A 26,243-nucleotide genomic window follows, 5' to 3' on the forward strand; every position below is an offset into this window, starting at 1 on the left:
TGATGGTTATGGAAGGAGGAAGATGAGAAATGTGGTCAGGGGTAGGTTGCCCATGTCCCAGTGAATGTCCCTAAACACATGTGTGTATGGGCAATACTCACTGAACTCTGGGGATTGTAAATGTGAGACTGAAGTGAAGAGGACATGAAATTGCATAGAGACAGAGAGGGGCCACTAGGAAAGGAGGAAGAATGTGTGGTGGGTGGCCATCATCAAAATGTATAGTGTAAGTATACATTTTCTAAGAATAAAAACATTATTTAAAAAAAATCTATTGTAATAGTGAAGTTGTAAGGAGCATGTTACCTCAGACATGTCAACAAACACATTCATGAGAACATACCAGAACTTTCCTTAACACTTTGTCCAAAGCAGGCCCTAAAACCCCAGAAATAACAACCAAGAGACCAGCTTTTACATTGTCACTGTTAAATCAGGTATCTATGGTTGTCTGAATACTTAGCACAAGCTTTTTCTGTAAGAGTACAGAAGTGGGAAGCCAGAGAGTGGGCTTAGAAGTCGAGAACATTGGATGTGCCAGCATGAAGACATGAGTTTAGACCCTGGCACTAATATAACACCATAAATGTAGTCTCCTGTCCTCCTGTAACCCCAGAAGTGTGGCAGGTCCAAAAGAGAGAGCGAGCGAGCATTGGGCCCTGCTGACTTCCAGCCTAACTGCAGACAGCCAGCTCCACCCTCAGTGACAGACTATGATGCCAAAGAATAGGATGGAGCAAGACAGAGGAGTAAGTACCTTGATGTACTACTCTGGCTTCCACACACGTAAGCAAGCACAGATACCTGTACACATATTTGCATATGCACACATGTACTATAAATAAATACATATGGATGCATTTCTCTCTCTCTCTGTCTCTCTCTGTCTCTCTGTCTCTCTCTGTCTCTCTCTCTTTCTCTCTCTCTCTCTCCCTCTCCCTCTCTCTCTCTTCCTCTCTCTCCTCAGACCCACTGAATTCTCTGGATATAGTATGGAAGAGACAGAGAGAATGGCAGTACTCTAGCCAGAAAATGCCTGTATTGCAGGGATGCCCGAGATTCTCTTTATTTGTGAACCGTCACAGTCTGATTAAAAGCAGTTTAGTTTTGCCAATTGCTGGCTAATCTTCTTGACATGAATTAAGTTCATTCTATAAATAAAATTGGAATTTGAGGAGCAGCCATTAGAAAAATATATCCCCATTCTCATCATAGGGTTTCATTGTTTGTTTTCTAAGTTGTATTTCTCAAATCAGTTCCTCTCAGTTACAAATTTTTACTTCATCAAATCCTATTTTTAGAATACTTCTTGAAGTGGTCACTTCTCTAGCCTGTTACCTTCACATCTGCCCTTTTGTCTTTCCTCAGATATACTTTCTTCAGCTTAGAACGCGCATTAACTGCTCCAGAGGATAGAGCCCATCTATGCTTTCTCTCCTTAGCTATTTTGGACAATGGTGGTTACAAAACAATTCATTTTAAATGAATGTAGTGATCCATTTTATTAGATATGAGTCCCCTCACCTCAATATTATGCATTTCATTTTCCAAAATCGGTTTTATTACATTTTCAAAATGATATTTTATAGCAGTGGTGTGCTTCTAAAGGGAAGTTTTCTTCCAGATATTGTCATAAATGAAAAAAAATATAAATTAGTACTTAGTCTTTTTTCCCTTTTAAACATCCTCCATCAAAATCCCCCACCATTTCCCTTTCTTTACAAGACCCAAAATAGCAATGTCTGTGAGGGTTTCTCCCCTGGGAGTTTTCCACCACTTTCTGTGAAAGTCTAGAAAGACAAATGTCCTCATAATGACTTGGACACCTGGGCAGTCTGACAGAGGCTGCCATGCCCTTCTCCCTCAAAAAGACAAATCCCAGTTTGAAGCTTGGCTCCTGATAGCTCATGCTGCCAGGATTTAAAACACTCCTGGGCACAGAGTAGGCACTAGCAGCCTGGTATTCTTAGCTAAAAGCCTGTTTTTGCTTTGGGAAAACCCTGAGCTTTAGGTTTCCTGGGAGGCAAATATAATATACCATCACACTCACATTCTCTTCCTTAGCTTTGAGTGTCCCAGAGAAGTACACTACTATTTAGATATTTTCTGACTCCCCATCTGTGTCTCTCTCTCTCTCTCTCTCTTTCTGTCCCTCCTTCTCTGTCTCTGTCTGTCTGTCTGCCTCTCTCCACTGCAATTTAAACACAAAATACAAATTTGGGGGTAATATGGTAATGGGTCCTTGTGGGGTCCCGTGAATATCATTTGCATCGTAAGTATAAAAACCTTTCTAGGGATAGATTATTGGTAGGAATTTTTATAATCTGACAGTACATATTTAAGTTTTTATCAGAAATGCACTTCTAGTTACTTTTATGAATTCCACATTTTTCTTTAACTCTCGAATATTTCCATGTGAATGAATAACTATTTGTTTAATACTTGAGTCTTGGAGTCCTATACAATTGTAAATCAATAATTTTTTTTTTTTGGCAGTTTGAAGTGAGGAAAGAGAAAGTATTGATTTTGATAAGGGATTTGGTTTAGACAGAAGCAAATGATTTTTCTTCAATCTCTCACCAACATGTAATGATGAACAGTCCTGTGGTGTTTGTTATAATCCAGAATCTGGTGTGTTTTATGAAACACAGAAAACAGATTTCTATTATGTGTACACATATATAAGGAAGCCCGACCCATAGAAATAACTCAATTGATGTATTGCTACGTCTTAAGTTTTACTTTGACATCGGAAATCTGTCAAATTATTAGATCCAAGCAAAATAACCAAATCAGTTAAAGATAAGGGCAAAAATTTTTCCTTGGCTCACAAATTCATACTAATTTTATTTTGTAGTAAGGCTTCTCTCTGACTCTGTCTCTCTGTCTCTCTGTCTCTCTGTCTCTCTCTCTGTCTCTGTCTCCCTCTCTCTCAAGATTTATGATGTATACACTGTTCTGCCTGTGTGTATGCCTGCATGCCAGAAGAGGGCACCAAGTACCATTACAGATGGTTGTGAGCCACCACGTGGTTGCTGGGAATTGAACTCGGGACCTCTGGAAAAGAGGCTTCTGTTCTTTAACCCTCAGCCATCTCTCCAGCCTAAGGTCTCACTCTTTAGTCCTGGCTGGCCTGAAACTCACTCTGAAGACAAAGTTGGCCTCAAACTCACACAAATCCTCTTGCTTCTGTCTCCTAAGAGCTAAGATTAAAGATGTATCCCACCATGCCCCCCATATACTAACTTTGAAAGCAAGCACACTAATCACATAGAGTTAGACTTCATTGTAAAAAAAAAATATCCACTTTGTTATTGTATGATGTATTTAAATTTGAGCTGTTTAAAGCTGGCACCCACTATTAGTTGTTTATACACTTTGATTTTCATGAAGTCAGATGGGACCACATTAATTGTAATTTGTTTTATTTCTAAATTATGTAATCATGGATGATTTAATGATGCTTAAAGGTACCAGAATGAAATAAAGAGAATAAGAAATGCATATATATCGTATATACATATATGTATATGACAAAAGCTAATTTAAAAAAAAAAAACATAAGAAGCCATGATTTTGAAACATGGCACCAAAGGTATATGAGTGTGTTTTGAGGGATTAAAGAGAAGGGGAAAATGATGTGATTATATTTTAATTTAAAATAATAAAAGAAATGATCAAAATAGAAATGTCTGGCCTTTAGGAGCTCACACTCTACCGTATAAGAGGAAAAAGGAGAGACTCAGACCACACCATATGCACAAACAACTTCATATTCTCTTGTCATTTTAACAGGTACCATTTCTGTCAACACACTGCGCACTCCTTACACGGCTCCTGGTGAGAGTGAGATCCTGGACCTAGATGATGAGCTGTATCTGGGTGGCTTGCCAGAAAATAAGGCTGGCCTTGTCTTCCCCACCGAGGTGTGGACGGCTCTGCTCAACTATGGCTACGTGGGCTGCATCCGGGATCTGTTCATTGATGGCCAGAGCAAAGACATCCGGCAGATGGCGGAAATTCAGAGTACTGCTGGAGTGAAGCCATCCTGCTCGAGGGAGACAGCAAAACCGTGCCTTAGCAATCCTTGCAAAAACAATGGCATGTGCAGGGATGGCTGGAATAGATATGTCTGCGATTGCTCGGGAACGGGATATCTCGGCAGGTCCTGTGAGAGAGGTAGGATTTCAAAATTGTAGCAACTGGTCCTGCTAGTAAACTAGTAATGTTTACTCAATATCCACATAAGCCTGAACTGAAACATAACTACTTCTAGTGAAGTAACCCACAGTCTGAACCCCCAGACCTGACACAGATCTGAGGAGCCTTCCGTGGTTTTCACAGGCCTAGTTGTGGGTACCACAGCTCTTAAAGTGTGCTTGAGATGTCTAATTCATAACTGCTACCTTGTTTGTCTGGTCCTTAGCTGATCACAGATTCACTTACATGTCTAATGTTAAGGCTTAGTTGTGTCTATGCAGTCCTTGCATTGACACTTCCCTTTCCTTGCTAAGAAAAAAAAAATGAAGCTACCTGTTTTTCTGTCTCTCCCCTTGTAAGTAGAGGAACGACTATTGAACACAGAATGAGGGTGATGTCCACAGCTGGTCTGGAGACCAGTATAACAGAGGAAATACCAGGACAAATGGTTGCAAGCATGTCCTTCCATCGACCCAGGGCTTTAGATGAATGGTTTAGTCACTATGCTCATTGTCACTTATTTTCCAGAGTGAAACTAAAAATCAATATGAAAAAATATTGACGAGTTGCTCCATTGTCCTCTCGTGGTGCAAATAGCATTTCTTCTCCCTGAGGTACTCGGCCTAAGCAGTGCCAGGCACTTCCCATAAAGCAATGCATAGTTGGTTCTTTTCCTTTGTCCTAAAATAGTTTACTTAATTTGAACTGAAAATTCAAAAGGAAAAGGTTGGCATTTTTAAAACTCAAAATTAAAATTTGTAGTAGAATTAGACAGGTCAATAGATTTTTTTCACATCATGTAGACACAGCCACCCCCCTTATGGTATTGCCTGATTATTGTAATTCCCGTGAGCTGACAGAGTCTAGCTATTCCTGCAGACTGTGGCTTGAAAGAGTACACCCTTCATACATTTCTTCTTTGCTTTTCCTTCCTAATTAGTTTGTTTAGGTTGCTTTTGGAAAAGTGCCAAAAGAGAGGAACAAATGCCATAGCTTACAAAGTAAACTACATTTAGGTTCAATGTGAGATTAGCAGACCTGTGTGAATTAAAATTTTGTTTTAATTTGAATCACCCAGAAAGATGCCAGTTATCCTGATGCTTCTTGGTTAAAGGGAAGCCGGAGGTCTGTCTTATGCATTATAAAACTTCCAGTTAAATATGCATGGTGTACCACCCTGTGGCAATATTCTGCTACTGCATATGGCAAAATGAAAATAGAAATGATAGAGCTTTCTGAGCCAGAAGGGGAGAAAGGGAATATTTATATACTGCAATAATTAGAGGCAGAGGTGGAAAGTATGTCCCGATTTAAAATGAGAATTTAATGGCAAACGTCATCACTGGGATTTAGTATACAGTTTTAACTTATGCTTAGCTGGAAATTTCTGCAGACCTCTGTCTCTAAGTCAGTTGTTTCTTGGAAATAAAATGATGATGCCGTGTTGTTTGTGTTCTAGATCATGGCAGCGTATTGCAAGAAGTATTTTCTCTTCTGAATTGATATTTCACCCACATGACTGTGCCTCTCCTGAGAGCAAGGGTGGAACATGATGGTTGCCAGGCTCAGTGGCACAGAATGCTGCTTCTGTCCAGTTCTCAGCTGTGCCCTAGTTCCACAGACAGGAGATCATGCCTGACCCTCTCAGTTTCAAATTCCAAAGGAAGTGTTGGACTGTATTGCTTCTTCAGATACACTCATACCACATTAGGTGTTGATCATGAGAGTCAACCAACAATTCTTGAGATAAAAAGACAGTTATAAAGTTTTCATTTTATCATTCAGAATAAATTGATAGAAGCTGTTTCAGTCTATGTACATGACATCATAGAGAATGGTGCTGTGCTTGTCCCATATTATGCAAGCAAAGAACATTACATAAGAAAAACTATCTGTGACTTAAACAGGAAGATATTTTATTCTATGCCCATTGATTTTTAAAGAAAGATTAATACAGAAATGATGGCCTTCATAGACATTAAATGCAGCATTTTCTTTTTGTATCATTTTTAGTGAAAGAGTTTTGAAGGTTAGATCACTTAAAAATTAGTCTTGGAGATAATGTGAAATAAGAGCATTGGTGTAATCAGAGGTCTACTTTATACTTGTTTGTTAAAATTCTAACAGATGGAGGGACAGATGTCAGAGCAATATAATTTGGCTCTCTGTCTGATTTTCATTGTTGATCACAATATGTGACTGCCTTTCAGCAAAGCTGAGCACAGGTGTACACTTTTGACTACAAAGAGGAACAGTGCAGAAAAGCAAATTTATCAAACCTAATGACAAGAGAGAAGGGGAGAGAGAGGACCAAGTGGAAACTGTTGTTCTTCTTCACTGGGAAACAGTGTCTTGAAATTATCCTTCTAAAGGACTTTTTTTTTTATGTTCCAAATGATAAAATATTTTTTTCCAAATGTTAAAGATGCTGCCAAATAGCATAACCTTCAAATGTCAGAATGTTGTCTAACATTTATTTGGCACATTCTAGACTGCAACCTTGTACATTTTCCATTTCTTGCCTAATTAAACATCAACTCTAATTATGAGGAATCATTTATGCTTTCAGTTGTCGTTTATCAACAAGTTATCTTCACATTGAGAATTGTTTGAAATGGCACATGGGGGCACTCGAGTTTTATTACTTTACTATTCCTTCATTTCTGAAGCTTTTTTGGAGAATAGTAAAGGCTAATGAGCTTGATTTTTTTTACCTACTCTAGATGGTACTTCACAATATATTTACAGCTAATTGTTAATTGTTTATTTCAAAAAGATGTGTCCTCAACCTAGTTTTCAGATTAAGCAATTTTAAAGAAAATGAAGTTATTTAAAATATTATTATATAATAGAGTAGTTGTGCATATTAATTAACCAGAAGAAAACTAATAATGGTCTAGTATTTTTATCTATATGGCAGCAAAGTAACAAACAATCTATAATGATTCATTACTTTTATTGAGTTGTATGTTGCTATGCATGATTGACCAAATATTAGAAGGGGGAAAACTATGTATCAAATTTCATATAAAGTTATACCAAAGCACATTTAGATCTCACTATGACTTTACAGTCTTGTTTTAATATAAGATCAAATCATATATTTTAAGATCATATTTTATGTTCTCAGCTGTTAGGCCTGTGACTAACAACAGAGTATATGGATAAATAGAAACCCTTTCTAGTCTAACCTTCAGATTAGACATGAAATTATTATTATTATTTTTTTTGCCGTACATTGCCAAATTTGATTGCCCTGGTATCAGACAGAGTAAATGCTTTATTGCTCTGAGGAATGCTTCTGCAAGCTTTGTATCCACATGCAGAGAAGTTCTTTCATGTGCTTTCGATGTAGATGGCATTGCTAGTTCAAGAAGCATTTATGGTGCATTGTCTCAGCTGTGTCTGACTCAGTGGCTCCCTGGTGTCAGAGTGGTGAGCAACTGGTCTGCTTTTTCAGGGTACTTTCAAAAGGGCAGATAGAGCTGATACCACACAAACAAATGAGAAATTACAGTTTGAAATGACACTTCAATATGGAAGAAACTAAGGAGGGAGCTGTGTTGTCCAGAAGAACATTTCACCCAAATCCAGACTTTCAAAAAGCCCAAACACTAATAGATGTAGGGTGAGCAATTTCCACATACAAGCATTTGCGAGTGCAAATGTTTTAATGATGAAGGGACTTGGAATGGGTGAAATAGATTAACTGCAGAGAATGATGATAAGAGCTGAGGGCAAAGAGGTTCTAACTGCGAAAGAAAAATAGAGACATGATTTAACCTGAAAAATGGTCAAATAGGGAGAGTGTCCCTCTATAAGGGTTCAACTTGGCTGCTGTGTACAGAAAGAAAGGGTAGCCATAGATATACCACAGTGATAACTATTTTAGCTGTCTAGGTAAGATGAAAATAGAGACTGAAATAGTTTACAGAGGTTACAAAACATCAACTGAGATTTAAAAAATGTAATTATAACACAAAGTTCTGTAAACTTGAAAATAGACTGCACACAGCAGGGAGAGTAAGAGAGAAATCCACAGGTTTGGTTTCGGACAGTAATGTAAACATCATTTACTGAGATGGAAGGGATTGAAGGAGCACATTTGGAATGTGTTCATTTGGGGAAGGGCAAATTAATGGTGAGATTATAATTCCATTATAACTGGAGATGTCAAATAGGCAATAGATGAAGAAGTCTTCACTAAAGAGGAGGGAAGAGATCTCACAGGTTGCTGAAGATCCATTAATCCAAGGCTGGGTGGAAAGAGCAGAGTATGAAGGAGAGAGTCCTAGAAACAGAGTGCAATACTTAGAGATTCAGGTTTCATGTTCAAACCTTGAACAAGAACAAATGACAGTTAAAATCACCTGGAAACAATCCTTGACTGTCTTGACTTTCTGAAAGATGAACTTTGAAAGCCATACCAGAAGATATTCTTTTTTTTTTTTTTTTTTTTTTTTTGGTTTTTCGAGACAGGGTTTCTCTGTGTAGCTTTTGCGCCTTTCCTGGAACTCACTTGGTAGCCCAGGCTGGCCTCGAACTCACAGAGATCCGCCTGGCTCTGCCTCCCGAGTGCTGGGATTAAAGGCGTGCGCCACCACCGCCCGGCTCAGATATGTAGCTTTCTTTTTTTTTTTTTTTTTTTTTTTTTTTTTTTTTTTTTTTTTTCGAGACAGGGTTTCTCTGTGCAGCTTTGCGCCTTTCCTGGAGCTCACTTGGTAGCCCAGGCTGGCCTCGAACTCACAGAGATCCGCCTGGCTCTGCCTCCCGAGTGCTGGGATTAAAGGCGTGCGCCACCAACGCCCGGGCAGATATTCTTAATAATAAACACAATTACACCAGTAAAGCTAATGACTATGCTGTGTAAATATCCAAGATAAATGAAAACTTTTGTTTATTTTCATTTCAGGTAGTTTTTTTTTTTTTTTTTTATTAAATGACATTTTGAATTCCCAGAAGCAACATGACTCATACTTGTTTCTCAATGTCCCAGTACCAAATGGCATTTAACAATGAGGGGTGCTGTTTCTTGAAGCAGTCTATCATCAGCAGTATTGCTAATAATTTCTTCACATGTTTAATATAGTGTTTGTGACTTCCATGTAACTTAATTTAGAAACACATGCCCACACAAATCCCTATTCCTACCTCCACCCCTATTTGATGTACATAGTTATAGATGATTTGGTGGTAATTCAATATTATAAGGATACCAAGTTTATGCTTATAGACATTTAAATTATTTCTTATTTGTAAAGGAAAATTAAAATAAGATTATGGTTTGATGTAACTTAAAAACCTTCCTTATTAAGCATAGTAACACAATAGAATCTTCTTTATTACTAGTTGGCATATTGTTGGTTTTTATTTTCTTCTTTGGAATAGTAACTTTGGTAGAGAGGATGACTTCTACATTTCTGTAGTATTTCTATTTTAGAGTAGATAATATAAAAAAAAATATTGAAGTAGCGTCTGTTCATCCCTGGATTTTCCAGACAGCCTTGGCTTTAGGTATCTTCCACTAACACCCCTTGAGCTTGTGGTCCTGAATACTCAATCAGAGGCAGGGCAAAGCTGACTAATGTTACAGAATAGTCAGGGCCCTCACTGCCTCTCCACACATGCATCCTTGCACTGTTTCCAACGAGGTTGAGACTGCAGCTATTCAAAACAGCATTACCTATGCTTTTTACAAGGGAGATGCTTATAAAATATTTACGGCCCCATATGGTCATTGCTGTAGCATATGCTATAGGTAGAGGGGCTTTCTGAGTGTTAGTGTATACTTGACAAATGAAGGAGTCTCTGCTAGGATGTTCCTTGCCATTACAAAACAAGAAACTCGTTGCTGAAACAAATGAGCTGATTTAATCATTGAAAACTTCAGCAGATACCTCTTCACCAAGTGTGCACTACACTAACCAAAACTGAACTTTATCCATTTTTTCCCCTAGAGGCAACAGTTTTGAGCTATGATGGGAGTATGTTCATGAAAATTCAGCTACCAGTGGTGATGCACACCGAGGCCGAGGATGTGTCTTTACGGTTCAGATCCCAGCGTGCATATGGTATTCTGATGGCGACCACTTCTAGAGACTCCGCAGATACCCTTCGACTGGAGCTAGATGCAGGGCGTGTGAAACTCACGGTCAATCTAGGTAACAATATGCCTTCCACCATTAAGCTGACACTTCTCACTTTTTGTTCAGTTTTGCCTGCAAACATTTATCAACTAGCCTGTTTGCTATGAAAAGTTAAAACAATCAATTAATGCTTTGGTGGGCATCACTTTTTTTATGTTCAACATAATTTAGTGTTTTGTGATTCCTACCAATGAAGGTTTGGGGAAGCCCTATCAGTGAGATGATTTTGAAACTTTGAATTATGAGGCTTTAAGCTGTCTCAAAATGGATTTTTTTCTATTATATTTACTGATGTTCTAATGGGTGGTAGATGACACCCTTGAAAAATAAATAAATGAATGAACGAACAAGCTCAACATGTGTTAGATAACATGCACATGAAATCTATCGAATTTATACTTTGACGTCTAGAACAACTGTTGTTCCTGCTTCCTCCTTGGGCTTCTCCTTTGAATAGCCATTTTTGTGGTCCTCCATCTCTTCTGTTTTGGAGTACTGTGTGGGATATTTTGCTGTCATTCAGCAATCCACAACCCTTCAATGCCCAAAGTCTGCGGCCCTCAGCAAACAGCCACGAGAACAGTAAGGACACAGGCTCCTTTACAGAGAGATAATGCTTTCCTGATTAAGTGTACCAATCCAAAGTGTTGCTACAGTAAAACCTCACCAATCTAGATGAATTACGGAGTAAAACCAAAACTAAGAAAAGCATTGAACGGTAGAATTTCAAAAGTTTCGGACTTTATTATTTTTTAGTTAAATTTAGCTAATTTAACCTCAAAAAAATAAGCTGTGAAATGTTGTGAAGGGATGGGCTTAGAAGTTTATTTCAGTGAATTGAGAAGAAAGAACCTAATGAGATCCCAGTTCCCTGCAAGTTCCATCATTAACTTCTACTTAATCCTTGAAGTTAGTTCTCTAGCTGTGCTTGACCTTTCAAAATCTTTATTCACAGGTCGCCTCCCCCCAAATGCCTCCATACCAAGTAAAGATTTAATATTCTGCCCAATAAGTTTCAATATTATCATTAAATCCAAATAAGTGAAAAGGAATGAGGTTTTACTGTATTTCATGACAGTAGTAAATACACACATACACACAAACACACACACACACATACACACATGCGTGCACACACACGCACATATGGCACACACACGCAGGCACACACATGCACATATACATACACGTACACACAAGCATGCACACACACTGGCACGCACACACACATGAATCAGGAAAGGAAGAAAAATTTGAAACCATGTAGATTTATTTTCAGAACGATAATTAGAAGAAAACAACACGTGACATTTATGACAACCCAACCTACATTTTCAAATTGTGATGAGTAGAACAGTAGCTTATAAACTAGAAAAGTAACTCTTGCTAGCTTATTGCAATTAATTACGTTCAATAATACAAGCTAAACTAAGTTAAACAGTATAGTTTAAAAAAAAATGCAGTACTGTTTATTGTTCTGTTAGAGTTCCCTCTAGTGACAATAATAGGTTACTACAAGAAAATGGAATAAATGGCTTAATTGCGCCAAGAGGCTGATTGCTCGAAATGAGAACATTTAGAGGGGTTCTCACCAGCAAAGCATTCTGTAGAAGGAGTTGTGTAGCTGCTGGTCCTTGGCTGTTTGCAACCACTTTTCTGATGCGGTTGACGACACATGACAAACTTAGCTATATGGACACAGAATCTAGGTTTATATTTTCCATGTTCCCCAAAGGCATTAAATAATAAGACAAAAGCCAAAAAAAAAAAAATGCACTTATCTCGCCATAAAATACAATCAAAACATTCCATGCAGTTCTTTAAAAATAACTATTGCGTTATCCACACCAGCTATTCTGTTTCATATCTGCTTTTATGTGAAGCAAGCACACAAAAAGAAAAATCAGAACTGTACTGTTAACTGTGATCCTCAATGTAGCTAAGAGAAGCATAGCCCTGTGTGCTGCACAGGATCGCTGGCTACTCCACAGCCATTGTAATGTCTAAGGATCCATACAGTTATTTCTTTTTGCCTTCAATTAATACAAGGTGTGGAATCCACCAATATCTGGTTGTTAACGTTTTGTGCCCCAGAAAATCAAAAGAGAAATATATATATAATATTGGGATGAGGAAGAATAATTTTAATGTCTTTCTCCATTTGACGACTGCAGTTGTAAAGAATTCTGTCAGCCTTTGTGGGATATTAGATTTTGGAGGTCCAAGATGTCTGAGCCTAGCTGAGCTTGCACTGTACCCCATTGTGACGGAGCACTTTTAACTTTTGCTGAAAATAATCCTATGTTCTTTCACATATGGGGAGGATGTTGCAGCCAGTCTGAGTCAAGCATCTTTGACAGTTAACTACTTGTTACCTCACTTAGATATGTCACCATGTAGCTCTGTTTGAATTGGCCATAGTTTTAAACATTCTCTTGTTTCTAATGGTACGATTTTATAACAATAAATCTGGGTTCTAGAAGTATATAAAGAATAATGATATGGAGTGGCCAAATTTGCATGTGTCTGTCCCCGGAAGGGTGGACTGTAATTTTATTGGATGTCTGCAGCTATTACCTTGAAGGATAAATATTCATTTTTCATCTATTCTTCCCCATCTAGATTGTATCAGGATTAACTGTAATTCCAGTAAGTGCCTATTCAAAATTTTTAACTGTTTTCCTCCATTACAATGTAAGCTAGTCAAGGCAAAGAGAGAGTAAGAGAAATGCACTTATAAAACTCATGATCTCACCGTGCAGCATACCAGTCCATCATCTGGGGTGTAAAAATTCATTTTACATTTAATCCATCCAAAGGTTTCCCACTGTGGTTCCTATTCCTATGTGGGAAAGAGGTGGCAGCTATTTGGAAACAGAAGGTACAGCTGTCTATAGTGGCTATTGGATTATGCATTGGTGTTTGGTCAGAAATTGAAGTACAGTAGTTTCCTTCATTATTAAATAGGGGAAAACACCATGAGCCTTATTTCCTTCTGTTTCTATCCCTTAACTCAAATATATAAAAGAAATGTTTAACTTCTCTTATTTTGAGAATTATTAATCATCCTTCTAAATTCGTACAAAGATTTGCATACGAATTATGTGTTCTTAACCACCCTACATTCTTAGAAAATTTCTGAGTCTGAAGAGTTTATTTTTGATTATTAAGAATTTACATGATGAATTTTTACATCCTGATCATATATTGACAAAAATAACTAAAACCATTCAAATGTGATATGCATGCCAAATGACGAGTCAGAGAGATGCATGGACTGAGTTTTAATTGAATTTTGATGGAGATCTGAAAGGATATAAGGACTGTGGTTTTATTTTGAGTTCCAGCATTAAGTAATAAGTAAATCTATTCCATTTCTTTATGTGAATGTTTAGATTTTTCTTTTCCAGGTTTTGCTGACCACATAATGAAAGCTCATCCAATGACCACAAATTCATTAACTACTTAATAAAATGATTCTAACACACCTCTAATCTCTCAATGTCGTAGTAAGATTCCGGTCTCTGGCCCTGGAAGAAAGCTGCCTGTGAGTTGGTGGGACATCCAAAATATTTGACTGTATCCAAAGGGCAACAACTCATTCTCTGAGAGGAAAAATTGTAAAAGCAAAATAACTTCTCTAATAAATACATATTATTGCATATGCTTGGGTTTGAACACAAGCAACTGATACTTGTCCTCACGTGTGGTAATATTTTTAAGCAAGAAAAAAAGGTGAGTCTGATAAATCACAAAATCAATATTGAATTATAATCTACAGCCAGCTGTGACAAGCACTTAAAAATGATCAAAATAATTCCTAAAAATTTTCTCTCTGAGCTTTAACACAAATGCAATTTCAAGTCTGCATCAGCTCCTCTCCAGCTGTTCTCCTAGATAACTTCCTGAGAAGGAATTTCATAGATTTTATAGGTCTGATTTTATAGATCTGATGCCCCGGTGCCCAGAAGTGCAGACAGAAGCACATTGGCAGCCCACGGAGTACTCTCTCTCTTCAAAGGTAGCTTTGTGCCTTAATACAATGGTAGAGTCTGCTGATTCCTGCTGAGTTGTAGAAAATTCATGTGGGGAAAATTTCTATTTTTACACCTCCCCTTTAGGTATTTCTTTTATTTAATTTGTATTAAGCACAGAATAAAACATTAATTTTTTAAATTATAAAATGAAAATATACACTCTGACAATGGAAAAAGCTAAGTCAAACGCAATTCTTTGTTGTTTAGCTACAATTGCTTAGAACATATACTGAACATAAATAAGTCTTCTTAGACTCAAGTCTGCTTTGTCTGCTATGAGGCTCTAGTAATATGATACTACAGACAGTTTTTTTCCCCATACTTTGCATACTTCATATAATAATAACTTTGAAGACAAAGATTTTCACTGGTTAGTGCTTTTTTCCTTTTTAAAGTAGTGTAAGTTACACTTGCACACTTGAATTAAATGAGTGGATCTCAAGCTTTCAGTGCACACCCCAGACAGGACTGCAAATGCCTTAGCTTGACAGTAGGCCCTGGAAGAAACATTCAGTCAAAGGTAATGTTCCCATTTTCTTTTGCCTTTGTTTTGTTTGGGGAGCCGGAGACAGATGTAGTGAATTTCAAGAAGATGAGTCAAATTTGAGGCTAGTTAGGAATTTATGTTTCAAATAACATTCACCTGTTTTCACCCAAAGCATACTTGTCACTCAAGCAAAAATTAATTGGAAATATTTGTATCTCAGTCTAACTACAAAGAGCAATTAATTGTGTACAACTTTCATGAGCCCTAGCTTGTCTGACACTTTGACAGTCATACACATTTACTATGTCACACTCACGTGGCATCACTGTCTTGAAATATTATATGAAGTACTTAAATTGATATATTTTATCACAGGCACTAGATGGACTATAACAAAAAAGATTTCCATAAATTGAAAAATTATACTCTAAATTGTTCATATTGAGCAGAAGCCATCTGAGATTTATTTCTGCACATTGACTTTGAATTTTAATGTTTTGATCTTTTGAATGGTAAAGAAAAAGTGTCACAGACCAATCTCAGTTTACTGCCATACCTCTGCCAATATCAGCATGAAAATATGTTAGCTCTCTGCAACTTAGAATTAGATTATGGTCGGTTTGATAACCTGTGGGCTGAAAGGTAAACATGAACACTTATGGATCTCCACTGTCCTCTGCTCAGGGTCACAAGGAAGGAAAGGGGAAGGGAGATGATACTTTCTTATTTCCTGCTCTGAGAAAAGCGAATCTTGGGTGTTAGTCACTTCTCTGTTGGAATAAGCACCATGACCAGAAGCAACTGATAGAAAGTAAAGTTTATTGGGCTTGTGACTGCAAAGGACTAAGAGCCCGTCATGATGACATGGAGGCAGGTGACATGGAGGCAGGTGACAGGCAGGTAGGTGATAGGGAGGCAGGAGAGCTGGAATCTGAGAGCTCACATCTTGATGGCACAGTGGAAGGGATCTGAGGCTTTAAACTCTCCAAACCCGAGCAGTGACATCCTTGCTCCACCAAGACTGCATCTGCACATTGTCTCCCCAAATATTGCCACCAAATGGGAACCAATGTTTCAAATACCTGAGACTGGGGAAGGGGCATTTCCAGTTCAAACCATCACACCTTGACTCAATAATTTTGTAATGCAATGGCCAAAACAAACAGAAAACCCCAAACCAACCACCACAGTAGTGCAGATAATTTCTGGGTAAATAAAGTTAATTCAATACAGTTAGTTGGGAAAGGACTGAGAATTCACATCCATTTAACATAAAGATGAAGAATATTTGAATTAATTGAAAAAACTATAGACTACTTGACAGAAATCATCATAAAACTATACTAATATGAACTAAATAATAATAAATATTGTCAAAAAAGTGTTTTTTAGCTGAGCCTAAATAATTGGCTATGAAATAATATTACAAAAATGTATTTGGCAGTCTCTTGGCTGTTCTGTAATATTAAATGACTTATGTTTTTTAAGACTATAAGAAATTACAAATGGAACTTTCTATTCCATGTAGAAATTTCTCAAATGTTCTATTTGTAGGGTCTGTACAAAGTTTTGCTCTTAGTCTGTATTCTTTCCATTGCAAAACCATATAGCTAGAATCTCTTTGAAACTCTTGAGTTACCAAGAGAGGTCTGATATCAAACTGGATACACAGTGATTCCAAACAGTGTGTCTAAACTGATTAGATGATACTTATTTTTTCTGAAAAAAATATTGCCTTTGTAGTGGTGTATTGGTTATTTAATTTTTTTCTATGCATCCTTAGAAGCATTTAGAGCTATAATCTTTGGAGGTTGAAAGATATTGAAAATTTGGAAGCCAGATTTGCATTCATGACCCATGGTTGGGTCCTAATGATCATAGAAGTAACTACTTTCATTTTGTAGTGGATATAGTAATGATTTAATTTTGTTGTTGTTTCTTTTTTTGCTTGTTATTCTCAATAGTTTTTGCTTTTTCATAGTAGTGGCATATTTCAGAATGTTCTTGCCTATAGAAAGATATAAATCCATTACAGCAATAGATTGTGCGTGTTTGTGTGTGTGTGTGTGTGTGTGTGAGTGAGAGAGAGAGAGAGAGAGAGAGAGAGAGAGAGAGAGAGAGAGGAGGGAGGGAGGGAGGGAGGGAGGGAGGGAGGGAGGAGGGAGGGAGGGAGGGAGTGTCAGGGAGAGAAGAGGAGAGAGGGTGTTCAGACCCTTTCAAGTGCTAGAGGTTAATGCTAGGTCTCTTTCTCTGAAGTTTTCCACCATCTTTTGTGAGATGGAGCTCAGCAGTTCGGTAGATGCACTAGTTAATAACTTCCTCCTCCTCCATGTCCCAGAGCACAGCCGGTAAACAGTGACTGTGAGAGGAAGCTCATGTCCTCATGCTTGGCCGGCGAGCACTTGCCTCACTGGACTTCTCCCAGCCCGAGAAATGGATTTCACTAAATCGTGCTCTCTGCTTTGCTTGTTTTCTTTGCCTTTCTGATTGTGTGCTGGCTTCTCTCCCTCCTTCCCTGCTCGTTCCTCCTTCCCACTGCTCTCTCAGTTTCTTTCTGTACCTATAGTGTGGCTTTCTTCTCTTTCCTTTCTTCTTACTTCTGTAAGAGAAGAAAACCTCGTTGGGGCTAGGACAATTACTTCAGTAAGCACAACTTTCAACTGCTTTTGGCTTATCGTACCAAGTGATTCATCTAAGATGCCTAAACAACAAAATTGCAGAAGCTATTAATGTGGACAAAATGTCAAGGGGTAAAGTTCAAAGTCTTTTTACAGCACAAAGCCCCAGTCCTAGAGACAGACGGGAATCTAAAGCCAACTACTTAACCTCACTTTTGACTTGGAAAAAGATAAGCAACATTCTAAGCAGTATTGTTATTGGAAAATGGACTTTGATGGATGCCTAGGGTGGATAATAAGATCTTTGTATTATCATTTTATTACCAGAATGAAAAGATCAACTGGATATTAGCTATCACCAATTTTTCTATGTAGATAAAAATGGAAAGCAATAAAAGAATGCAAAATGTCAACCTGTGGCACTTAAGCCATTTTAGATTGCTGTGATCAAGCTGTCTCTTGGCAATGCCACTTAAAAAGATAGGCATGCATTCTGGGGGATGGTGCAGATTAGACTGGAGCCAGCGTGCAGCTCAGAGCTGCATGGTCCCTACAGAGCAGAAAACTTGAGAAGGCAGCTTTCTGCTTGATCTCCCAACATTGGAGTTTGTTTTGTAGTTTATCAGTAATTATCTCTGAGTGGTCTATGTTGTCTGCCACCTGGGTTAGATGACATTGAAGAAATAACAGATGCAAACGTACATACAAAAAAATTAATTTTGTTATTGTTATTAACTGGATGTACGTACAAAGGAAAGATAAGAAACAGTTTCATAAATCATCGTTTTCAGCAAAACGTTAAGAGTAATGGAATATAAAACATAGAGGAAAATTATAGGTCTCTAACAGAAAACAAGCAGCTAAGATAGACAGGGTTTTGAATATAGCCGCTGGTCTGGATAGCTCTCAAAGCTGGAATGGAACTTGAAGGAAGCCTGTTTGGATCATCTTCACATTTAAACTGGGGAGCAGTAGAAGGAAGAACATAGCTTTTCCTGAGTGTTTTCACAACTGCATAGATTGGCCACGGGAGGTGAGGGACTGCAGACTTGGATCTAACATGACCAGTCTCCCACTGCTTAGATGCCAATAGAGAAATCTACCTTGCTCCAAAATGTCAGAAACAATCATTATTTGTGCAGGTAGAACTCTTTCCAAACCCTGATGAAGGTGGAGTTCCTGATTAGTGCTGAATATGCTCAAGTGGTCTTTTATTATTGAGTATGGCTTTGTAATCATTAGTCTAGGCCAACATTGTCAGGAAAACCTAAGCAGTTTCAGACAAAATTACTCTGACTTTGATATTTCTGTTTTTATTTTTCTCTAAGATGGAAGCTTTCTTTTCTCTAACCAAATGTCACTCAGTGAATGACTGCAGCTTGCCTTCAGGGTAGTTTTCTGTGTTGAAAGGACAAACATCTGGATATACTTGCTTTGAGCTTTTGTTCTTTTTTCAATTTTCTTCTTTCCACTTGTTTTCCTTTCTTTTTTCTGACTTTCTTTCCTCCATACCCCTCTTTCTGGCGTGTGTGTGACATTTTTTGTCATGGATCCAGAAAAATGAGAGAGAAATATGTTTAGCCACTACTTGCTGGTGGAGAGATGCATTTCTTTCCTTTTGTTATTAGGATACACTAAGAATCAGTACAATATGAGTTAATTTTAGTCATGACAGACAGTTTTGGGGATATTAAATGGGGTTCAAGCACTGGAGGATAGTGCAGATCTCTGTTGCTTTAACTGTGAGGGACTGCTGCCATCCCAAGATTCCATCTCAATGGTTTGTGATTATGATCACAAGCTGTCTGCTCTTTTTGCCCCTCTAGTATCTTGGTCATTCCTCTCCTTTTTGCTGATTCCCTTGTTTTTCCTCTGCTGTGGCTTTTCCATGTCTTTGGTGAACTCATGGTGCCCTTTACCTTGTGAGTGTTTCCATTCATGGCTCAGTCTGTGCTGCATGTCTTTATTTTTCACATTGTTGCTCTTTCTCTGTTTACTCTGCATGCTGTGGATCTCAACTCTCCTGGGAGATTTTAGTTACTTCAAAATGTCTCATTGGACTGAGCTTTCAAATCAGTATATCCTTGACCTATTAACAAGAGGTTAGACTTAGTGTGGAATGTCCACTCTTGAACCAATCAGCTGGCTTCAAAACTTGGTACACCATTTTACACTATCTTCAAAGGGGACATCTGGACTGCCAGAGTTCCACAAACGCTAATTCTCTGAGCTGTATGACTAAAGTATTTTCACTGTGGCTATAGAATGGCTCTGGGGATTGCAATCTCTTCACTACATCACTCTCATGTCAGTTGAATGGAAAATGTTACTTCAATAGAAAGGGAGGGTACCAGAATTGATTTATTTTCTTTGCTTCTTTTCAATGAAAACAAAGAGCAAGATGGGTATGAAATATATTGAGAAAATAATTTTCAAAAAATAATAAATGCTAAAATACTCGAATTATTATGATTTTATTGACCACAGTTTTACTCCTTTGTTAATTATTTCCTTGATGTCACTTCTTATCACAATTAACAGATCTTTGACTTAAATACAAATTTTCATTGCTTAGAACTATTGCAGCCAATGGAACTTCAATGTCTGTTGACTGCATATGTATGTATAATAAGCTTGCTTTAGAAATGCACAGTATAGCCAGATGCCCATTTACACATGCCCATAATCTTGCCTTTTCAGAAGTGGAGGCAGGAGGACTAGGGATTCAAAGTTGTTCTAGCTACACAGCAAGTTTAAGGTCTGTCTGGTTAATGTGAGACTTTTGAAAAAAATAGAAAGAAAGGAAGGAAGGAAAGAAAAGAGCAAAAGTAAGAAAGAAGAGCTATATGTAATATAAGAATTACAAACATGTTTTAAATTTACATGAGAATAACGTAAGGAGCTAGTGAAATTTGTTCATGAATCTGGAATCAGGAAATTTCTCATTTACAGCTACAGAATATAAAGAATTCTTAATAATTTTACATGTCATAAAATAAAAGGGGGTAGAATAGTTTATTTATGTGAAAAAAAAAACCCTGAATCCTAACTAACACCTACAAGTAACAAATTTCTACTCTGCATTTCATGCATTATAAAAATTCTCATTAAATGAAAAGAAAATGACTTGATATAATTACTGAAACATTCTTAGAATGTAGACTTATTCATTATATAAATAGTATAGAAATAGACAGACCAGTAGAGAACCTAGACCATGATACAATAACATAAAATTACTTTTTAAAAATTGTTAATAGAGCAGGGCGGTAGTGGCACACGCCTTTAATCCCAGCACTCGGGAGGCAGAGCCATGCGGAACTCTGTGAGTTCAAAGCCAGCCTGGTCTACAGAGCAAGATCCAGGACAGGCACCAAAACTACACAGAGAAACCCTGTTTCAAAAAACAAAAAAAAAAAAAAAGTGTTAATAACCATACATATGAGTTCTGACCCTAACTCCAGAGGTGATGAATTTTGACTTATTTAAATAGATCTTGTATATGTAAACCTAATCACCTTATGTCAGAAACTTTATTAAGTCAACCCAGAAATTTTATATTCCAAAGAGTACTTTGACACTTCTTTAAACAATATAATATACTAAGTAAAACATTCCAGCCAATAGGTGTAAGAAATAATATTACACTGAGGGTATAGAATAGCTGAATGGTAGAACAGGTGCCTAGTAGTAGAACCTTGGCCTCTACCACAGTAATGGAGATATTGGAAGGATGGAGGGAGAGACAGGCACACAGAGACAGAGAGATATAAATGCAGAGATAGAGAGTGAGTGAGGAAGGGAGAAATAGGGAGAGGGAGGTAGGGGTAGAGAGAGGAGAGAGAGAGAGGGGGAGAGAGAGAGAGAGAGAGAGAGAGAGAGAGAGAGAGAGAGAGAGAGAGAGAGAGAGAGAGAGAGAGAACTTTCCCAGAGTTTCTGAAATTCTGTCTTTTTGTTGGTGAGGTGCTAGTGACTCTAATTTCTTGCTTTTACTCATCATGTCCACTTTCTAATTTCATGTGATGAGTTTTCCCTTTACTTTTTAGTCTAAAGGCCGTGAAAACTAGATAAAGTAAATGTCCTACTAAAATAAAATTAAAATCAACTTCATTATTATTTAGCCTGATTTAGCCTACATAGATAATATATCCATGAACATCTGAAATCTACTGGCATATTAAATTGCTCTTTTATTTTGGCTTTCAAAATAACTAGAATAAGTATTGTGTCTTTTAAATTTTATTTTATTTTCAATTATGTGTGTCTGTGTGTAGATTTGTGAGCTTATAAGTGCAGGTGCCCAGACACTCCAGAAGCAGGTGTCAGATGCAATGGAGTTGGTGTTCCAGGATGCTAGGAACCAACAGGTCCTCTCTGAGAGCAGTGCATGCTCCTCACCTACAGAGCCACCTCTCTAGTCCATGAATGTCTTTTAAGAGAATATTTGGTTCCTAACCAGAAATAATAGTCATATTTGGAAGCTTTGTGGAACAGAAAATATTCAAAAGTAGTATATGACTTCAAATGTCACAGAAAATTTTTATAAACATATTAAGTGTTCTCACGACTCAAACTTTGCATAATATATACTTATGTATATATGATATGTGACACCATGTATATCCTATGTGGTTTTTATGCAGATAGATCATGATACACAGATTGTTTAAGTCCAAGTAAAGAAGGGTTTAGCAGTCATTGTGTCATGATTAGAAACATTTTCTGCTCTCTTTCTAATTCTTGGGTGTGAAGGGCAGCTTTTCCATAGCCATTAAGTCCAAGCAGTCATGGAAGACTGGAACAGAAAGAAACAACTTCAAAGAACAGATTTCTGGTCACATTCCTTAATGTGTGCTTTCTCAGCAAATAGGCCTCTGATTGACACTTAAAACAGAGACACGGGTTCCCAGGTGCCAACTGTTCTCCCCCTAAAAGAAAGCAAAGGACAAAGGAAAACTCAAGACAAGAAGGAGCTTGGCTCTGCCTCGAGGTGATATGCCAAGCTTTGTTGACTCCCATGGGAGGCCTGCCCCTTTCTGAATGGAAGAGGAGTGGATGGGAGGCTGGGTAGGTAGAGGTGGGGAAGGGAACAGGAGGAGAGGAAGGAGGGAAAACTGTGGTTGGTATGTAAAATAAATGAAAAAAAATTAGTAAGAATATGATTTTTAAAAAAAGAAAAAGAAAAACAGATGCTTAATCCTATTTTTCACCAGAATGCTTTTTACTTTTGGAAAAAGCATATTCAAGACTATCCCCCAAATGCCAAAGATTTCTTAAATTTTATGAGATCAGCCTTGTCCTTAATAGTAGTCAGCATAAGATATGAGAACTTTGAAGTATGGAAAACAAAGCAAAAATCAAACCACTGTTCTGGAATGACATGGAGTAGATGCTACTCTATATATCCTTATGAAAAGTAAATTCTTTAACTATTCCAATAGTTTTTTTATGCAAGAAAACTTATTTAATCCAATAATCTTTGCACTATGATGGATGATAACCTTGTTTATGAAATTTCAGTTTTTACATTAATTAATATTTATATGCTTAGAAACTATATGCATTTTAATTCCTAAAATTTGAGACAGGTTGACTCTGTATAGGTGTTGTATAAGATGAATGTAAATAAACACTAATGTAGATCAATATAACCTTTTTTTCAAATAAATGAACAACAAATATATTTTAATTTGCATAGAAGCTCATTAACTCTTTAGTACTTAATTTATATCTGCTAGCTACCCTATTATGTGATAAGCAATTCTTGGAAATGAACATATTTTTTAACCTTAAAATAAAATCACAGTCCAAATTTTTACTTTCATTTATAATTGGCTTATCTTATTTTGTGTATTTCTAAGTTGTAAGCTGAGCTAGGATAGATTTGAGGAGAGCTATTTTTGAAACATTCTTTGAGCAATATATTTGTTTAACTTGTGATTATTTTACTGTGTTGTGAATATAACTATGCACTTGAAAGGTAAAATACATCTTTAAACTGTTGGCTTTTCCCATTGAAAAAATATTTACATCAGAGGTATTTATCCTGATCTGTCATAAATGGGTACAATCAATATCACAACTCAGTAGTTCTACATATTTTTGTAGATGGTTTAAACTTTGTTGATCTACTTTCCCACATCAATGGCATTTAGCCAGGAATAGAATGGGAGATAAGGAATCTGTAAACAGTGAAATTTATAATAGAATAAAGGCGCTGTAATGAGGAGACATCCCTTGAGGAATCTGTTTCAATCCCCAAATGTCAGCTCTTCTTGCCAACAAAATGCCTGTTTACCTACTTGTTTCAAAATTAAACATGAAAACTTGAGCTCCTGTAGCACCTAAGCTGACTAGCCTCTTTGCACCTAGAAATTACCAACTACTGGTCTTGGGTCATTTTGTTCTCTTAGGCAGTACATACATACTTATTAAGTTCATTCTCAAAGAAATTGAGAGAAAAGAAAACTGTCCAAATAGTTATCAGCTTGTTGAATCACCCAAGTTCCCTAGCAAAAAGATTTACTACATCCCATGCTTTTGAACATTAAAAAAAGGGACATAGCTAATATCTTATCTTTGTGAATAGAAGCATTTAAGCATTTAAAGTTTATGGAGTAGCTTTCCATTAATCATTTGTCTTAAGTTAATCATTCATCTACCTAAATAAAATTCCCATAAAATCTAAAAAAAAAAAAAAAAAAAAAAAAGCAACAATCTTTTAGCCAGGCATAGTGTCCCACACCTTTAATCCCAGAACTCAGGAGACAGAGATGGGCAGATCTCTGTGAGTTCAAGGCCAGCCTGGTCTACATAGTGAGTTCCAGGACAGACAGAGTGACATAGAGACACTGTCTCAAAATACAAAAACAAAAAAATGTAACCTTTCAACAAATACTTGGCAAATTGTTATTGTTCAAAGCACTGAGCAAGAAGAGATTTAGCATATATTCTCCAAGTTTTCAAATTTATCCAGAAGGAAATAATGACAACATAATATTGGTAATAGTTATTATCATGAGAACTCACCATACAGCAGATGTTGCTTTAAGTGATAAAAATACACTAAGCTCATTTGTAGACGAATGATTTCTCTTATTAGCATATTTTACAGATAAGAGTACTAACTGAGGCACAGGGAATAAAAGTATATTGAACAAGTTCCCACCAGAACAGCTGTTCCAGATCAACATAAATAATGTTTTTAAAAGTACAGAACAAAAGCAGAAAGGATGATTGTAAGTAACAATCTAATCAACACAGAAATACTGAACTTAATGTGATGGGTTTCTCTGGTAGAGGTTCATGAAATGCCTTTCCTCAGTGGTTAGTGTTCAGATTTTGAAGAACAGGCATGCCAAGGTTAATATTTGATTTATGTTATGTACTCAATATACTTTTTAATGGGAAAGGATATTTTTAATATTTGAGTGAAACGCTGTGTGCCTGCCCTTAGGTCTCAAGGCAAATAGCTTTCCTTAAAGTCATTTTGAATCGTCTTCAAGCCTATAACCTTGTTGGAATTAAAGAGAACTTAAGGAGAAATAGAATACGGACTGGAGTTACCTCATTCGGCTGGCCATCCATCTTGTGGTTCCTAGGGTGATTGGTCTGTCACCAAGCCCAATTTGTTACTGGCATTAAACCCCACCAGCAGGACAGACCACAGGCAGTTCTCTGGTTCCCCACAGGTCATGCCATTAAGTGTAGGCAATGTGGCAAAAATGATTTCAACTTATCCTTGTGTGTACATTTCTGAATATAATAAACCTTACAGAAGAATGCTTCAAGACCAATTAAGTACAGACTGAATACTGCTAACTTAGACTGCTTTAACCTGTATAAACCACCCAGGACCCTCAGGTGGAAGGACGCCATGCCGAGGCCAGTGTTCTCCGGGCCCTAATTTCAGATTCTTCATTTGGGGCAGGGCCCCCATGTTTTCAGTTTGTACTAAGCCTGAAAATTATGTAGCCTGTTTGCCCATGGTATTATAGAAAGGAGCAAAGGAAGAGTGGAGGCTTATGATTTACATGTCTAATTTCAATTTGCAATTAAATTTCATGCTGACTCACAGGAGAAGAAAAGAAAGCAAAACTTGACTCTCCCAGCTCACTGAAATCTGAGGAAGGCACTTAATAAAGAATTAATGTCCTTTGATTTTATTATAATTTATAAAAAAAAAGGTCAAATCAGTATTTTTTTTTAATAATTATTTTCAAACTAGAAACTAATAATGAAGTCAAATGGCAGGCTGTGGGTGTCATAATCATAACCCAAGAAACACATCCTCATGCCATTTTCCGATAGGGAATGTGGCTGCCAGGCACTATGACTCAGACTTCAGGCTGCATGCAGCCATCTCTGCCTGTGACAAGGGCTTCTCTGCCTTCCTGTCTTGTCACAGTGACAAGGCTGGTTTCCAGCCTCCCACCACAGGCTAAGTGAGTTGCCAAATAACCCTGTCAACACCTGGGGAATTGATACAGATGGAAACCTATTTTTAGATACATAGACTCATATACACAAGCATAAAACTTAAACATGAAGCCTTCTAAATCTGAGGAAAAGTAAGGTAATTAATGCATTCTAGATTTTGTGTTTTTAAAAGCATTTTAGTTAAGTTTTTTTTTTTTAGTTTGTGATTTTTCTTTATTTTTATGAAAATGATAAAGCCTGGAATAATTCAGTACAGTTAGAATAATTACAATATTTAAGGTCACCTTTGGATCAAAGGCCACAGTAACTAAAACCC

The 26,243-nt window shown here is 37.2% G+C and overlaps 1 protein-coding gene across 32 annotated transcripts in view; it reads left to right on the forward strand.

Annotated features, from left to right (window-relative positions):
• Nrxn1 (neurexin 1) overlaps window positions 1-26,243 on the forward strand; it is a 1,067,728-nt gene that overhangs the window by 457,118 nt on the left and 584,367 nt on the right. For 24 of the 32 annotated variants that reach the window (XM_037198226.1, XM_028893236.2, XM_037198229.1 and 21 more), the window contains 3 exons: window positions 3,796-4,179; window positions 10,158-10,361; window positions 12,969-12,995. In XM_037198226.1, the coding sequence (XP_037054121.1) occupies window positions 3,796-4,179; window positions 10,158-10,361; window positions 12,969-12,995 (615 nt within the window). The remainder of the gene's footprint in view (window positions 1-3,795; window positions 4,180-10,157; window positions 10,362-12,968; window positions 12,996-26,243) is intronic. The other 8 variants (XM_037198233.1, XM_028893331.2, XM_037198237.1 and 5 more) reach the window with 1 other exon arrangement.

This window comes from Peromyscus leucopus, chromosome 22 (assembly GCF_004664715.2).
Source record: "Peromyscus leucopus breed LL Stock chromosome 22, UCI_PerLeu_2.1, whole genome shotgun sequence".
NCBI classification, from domain to species: Eukaryota; Metazoa; Chordata; class Mammalia; order Rodentia; family Cricetidae; genus Peromyscus; species Peromyscus leucopus.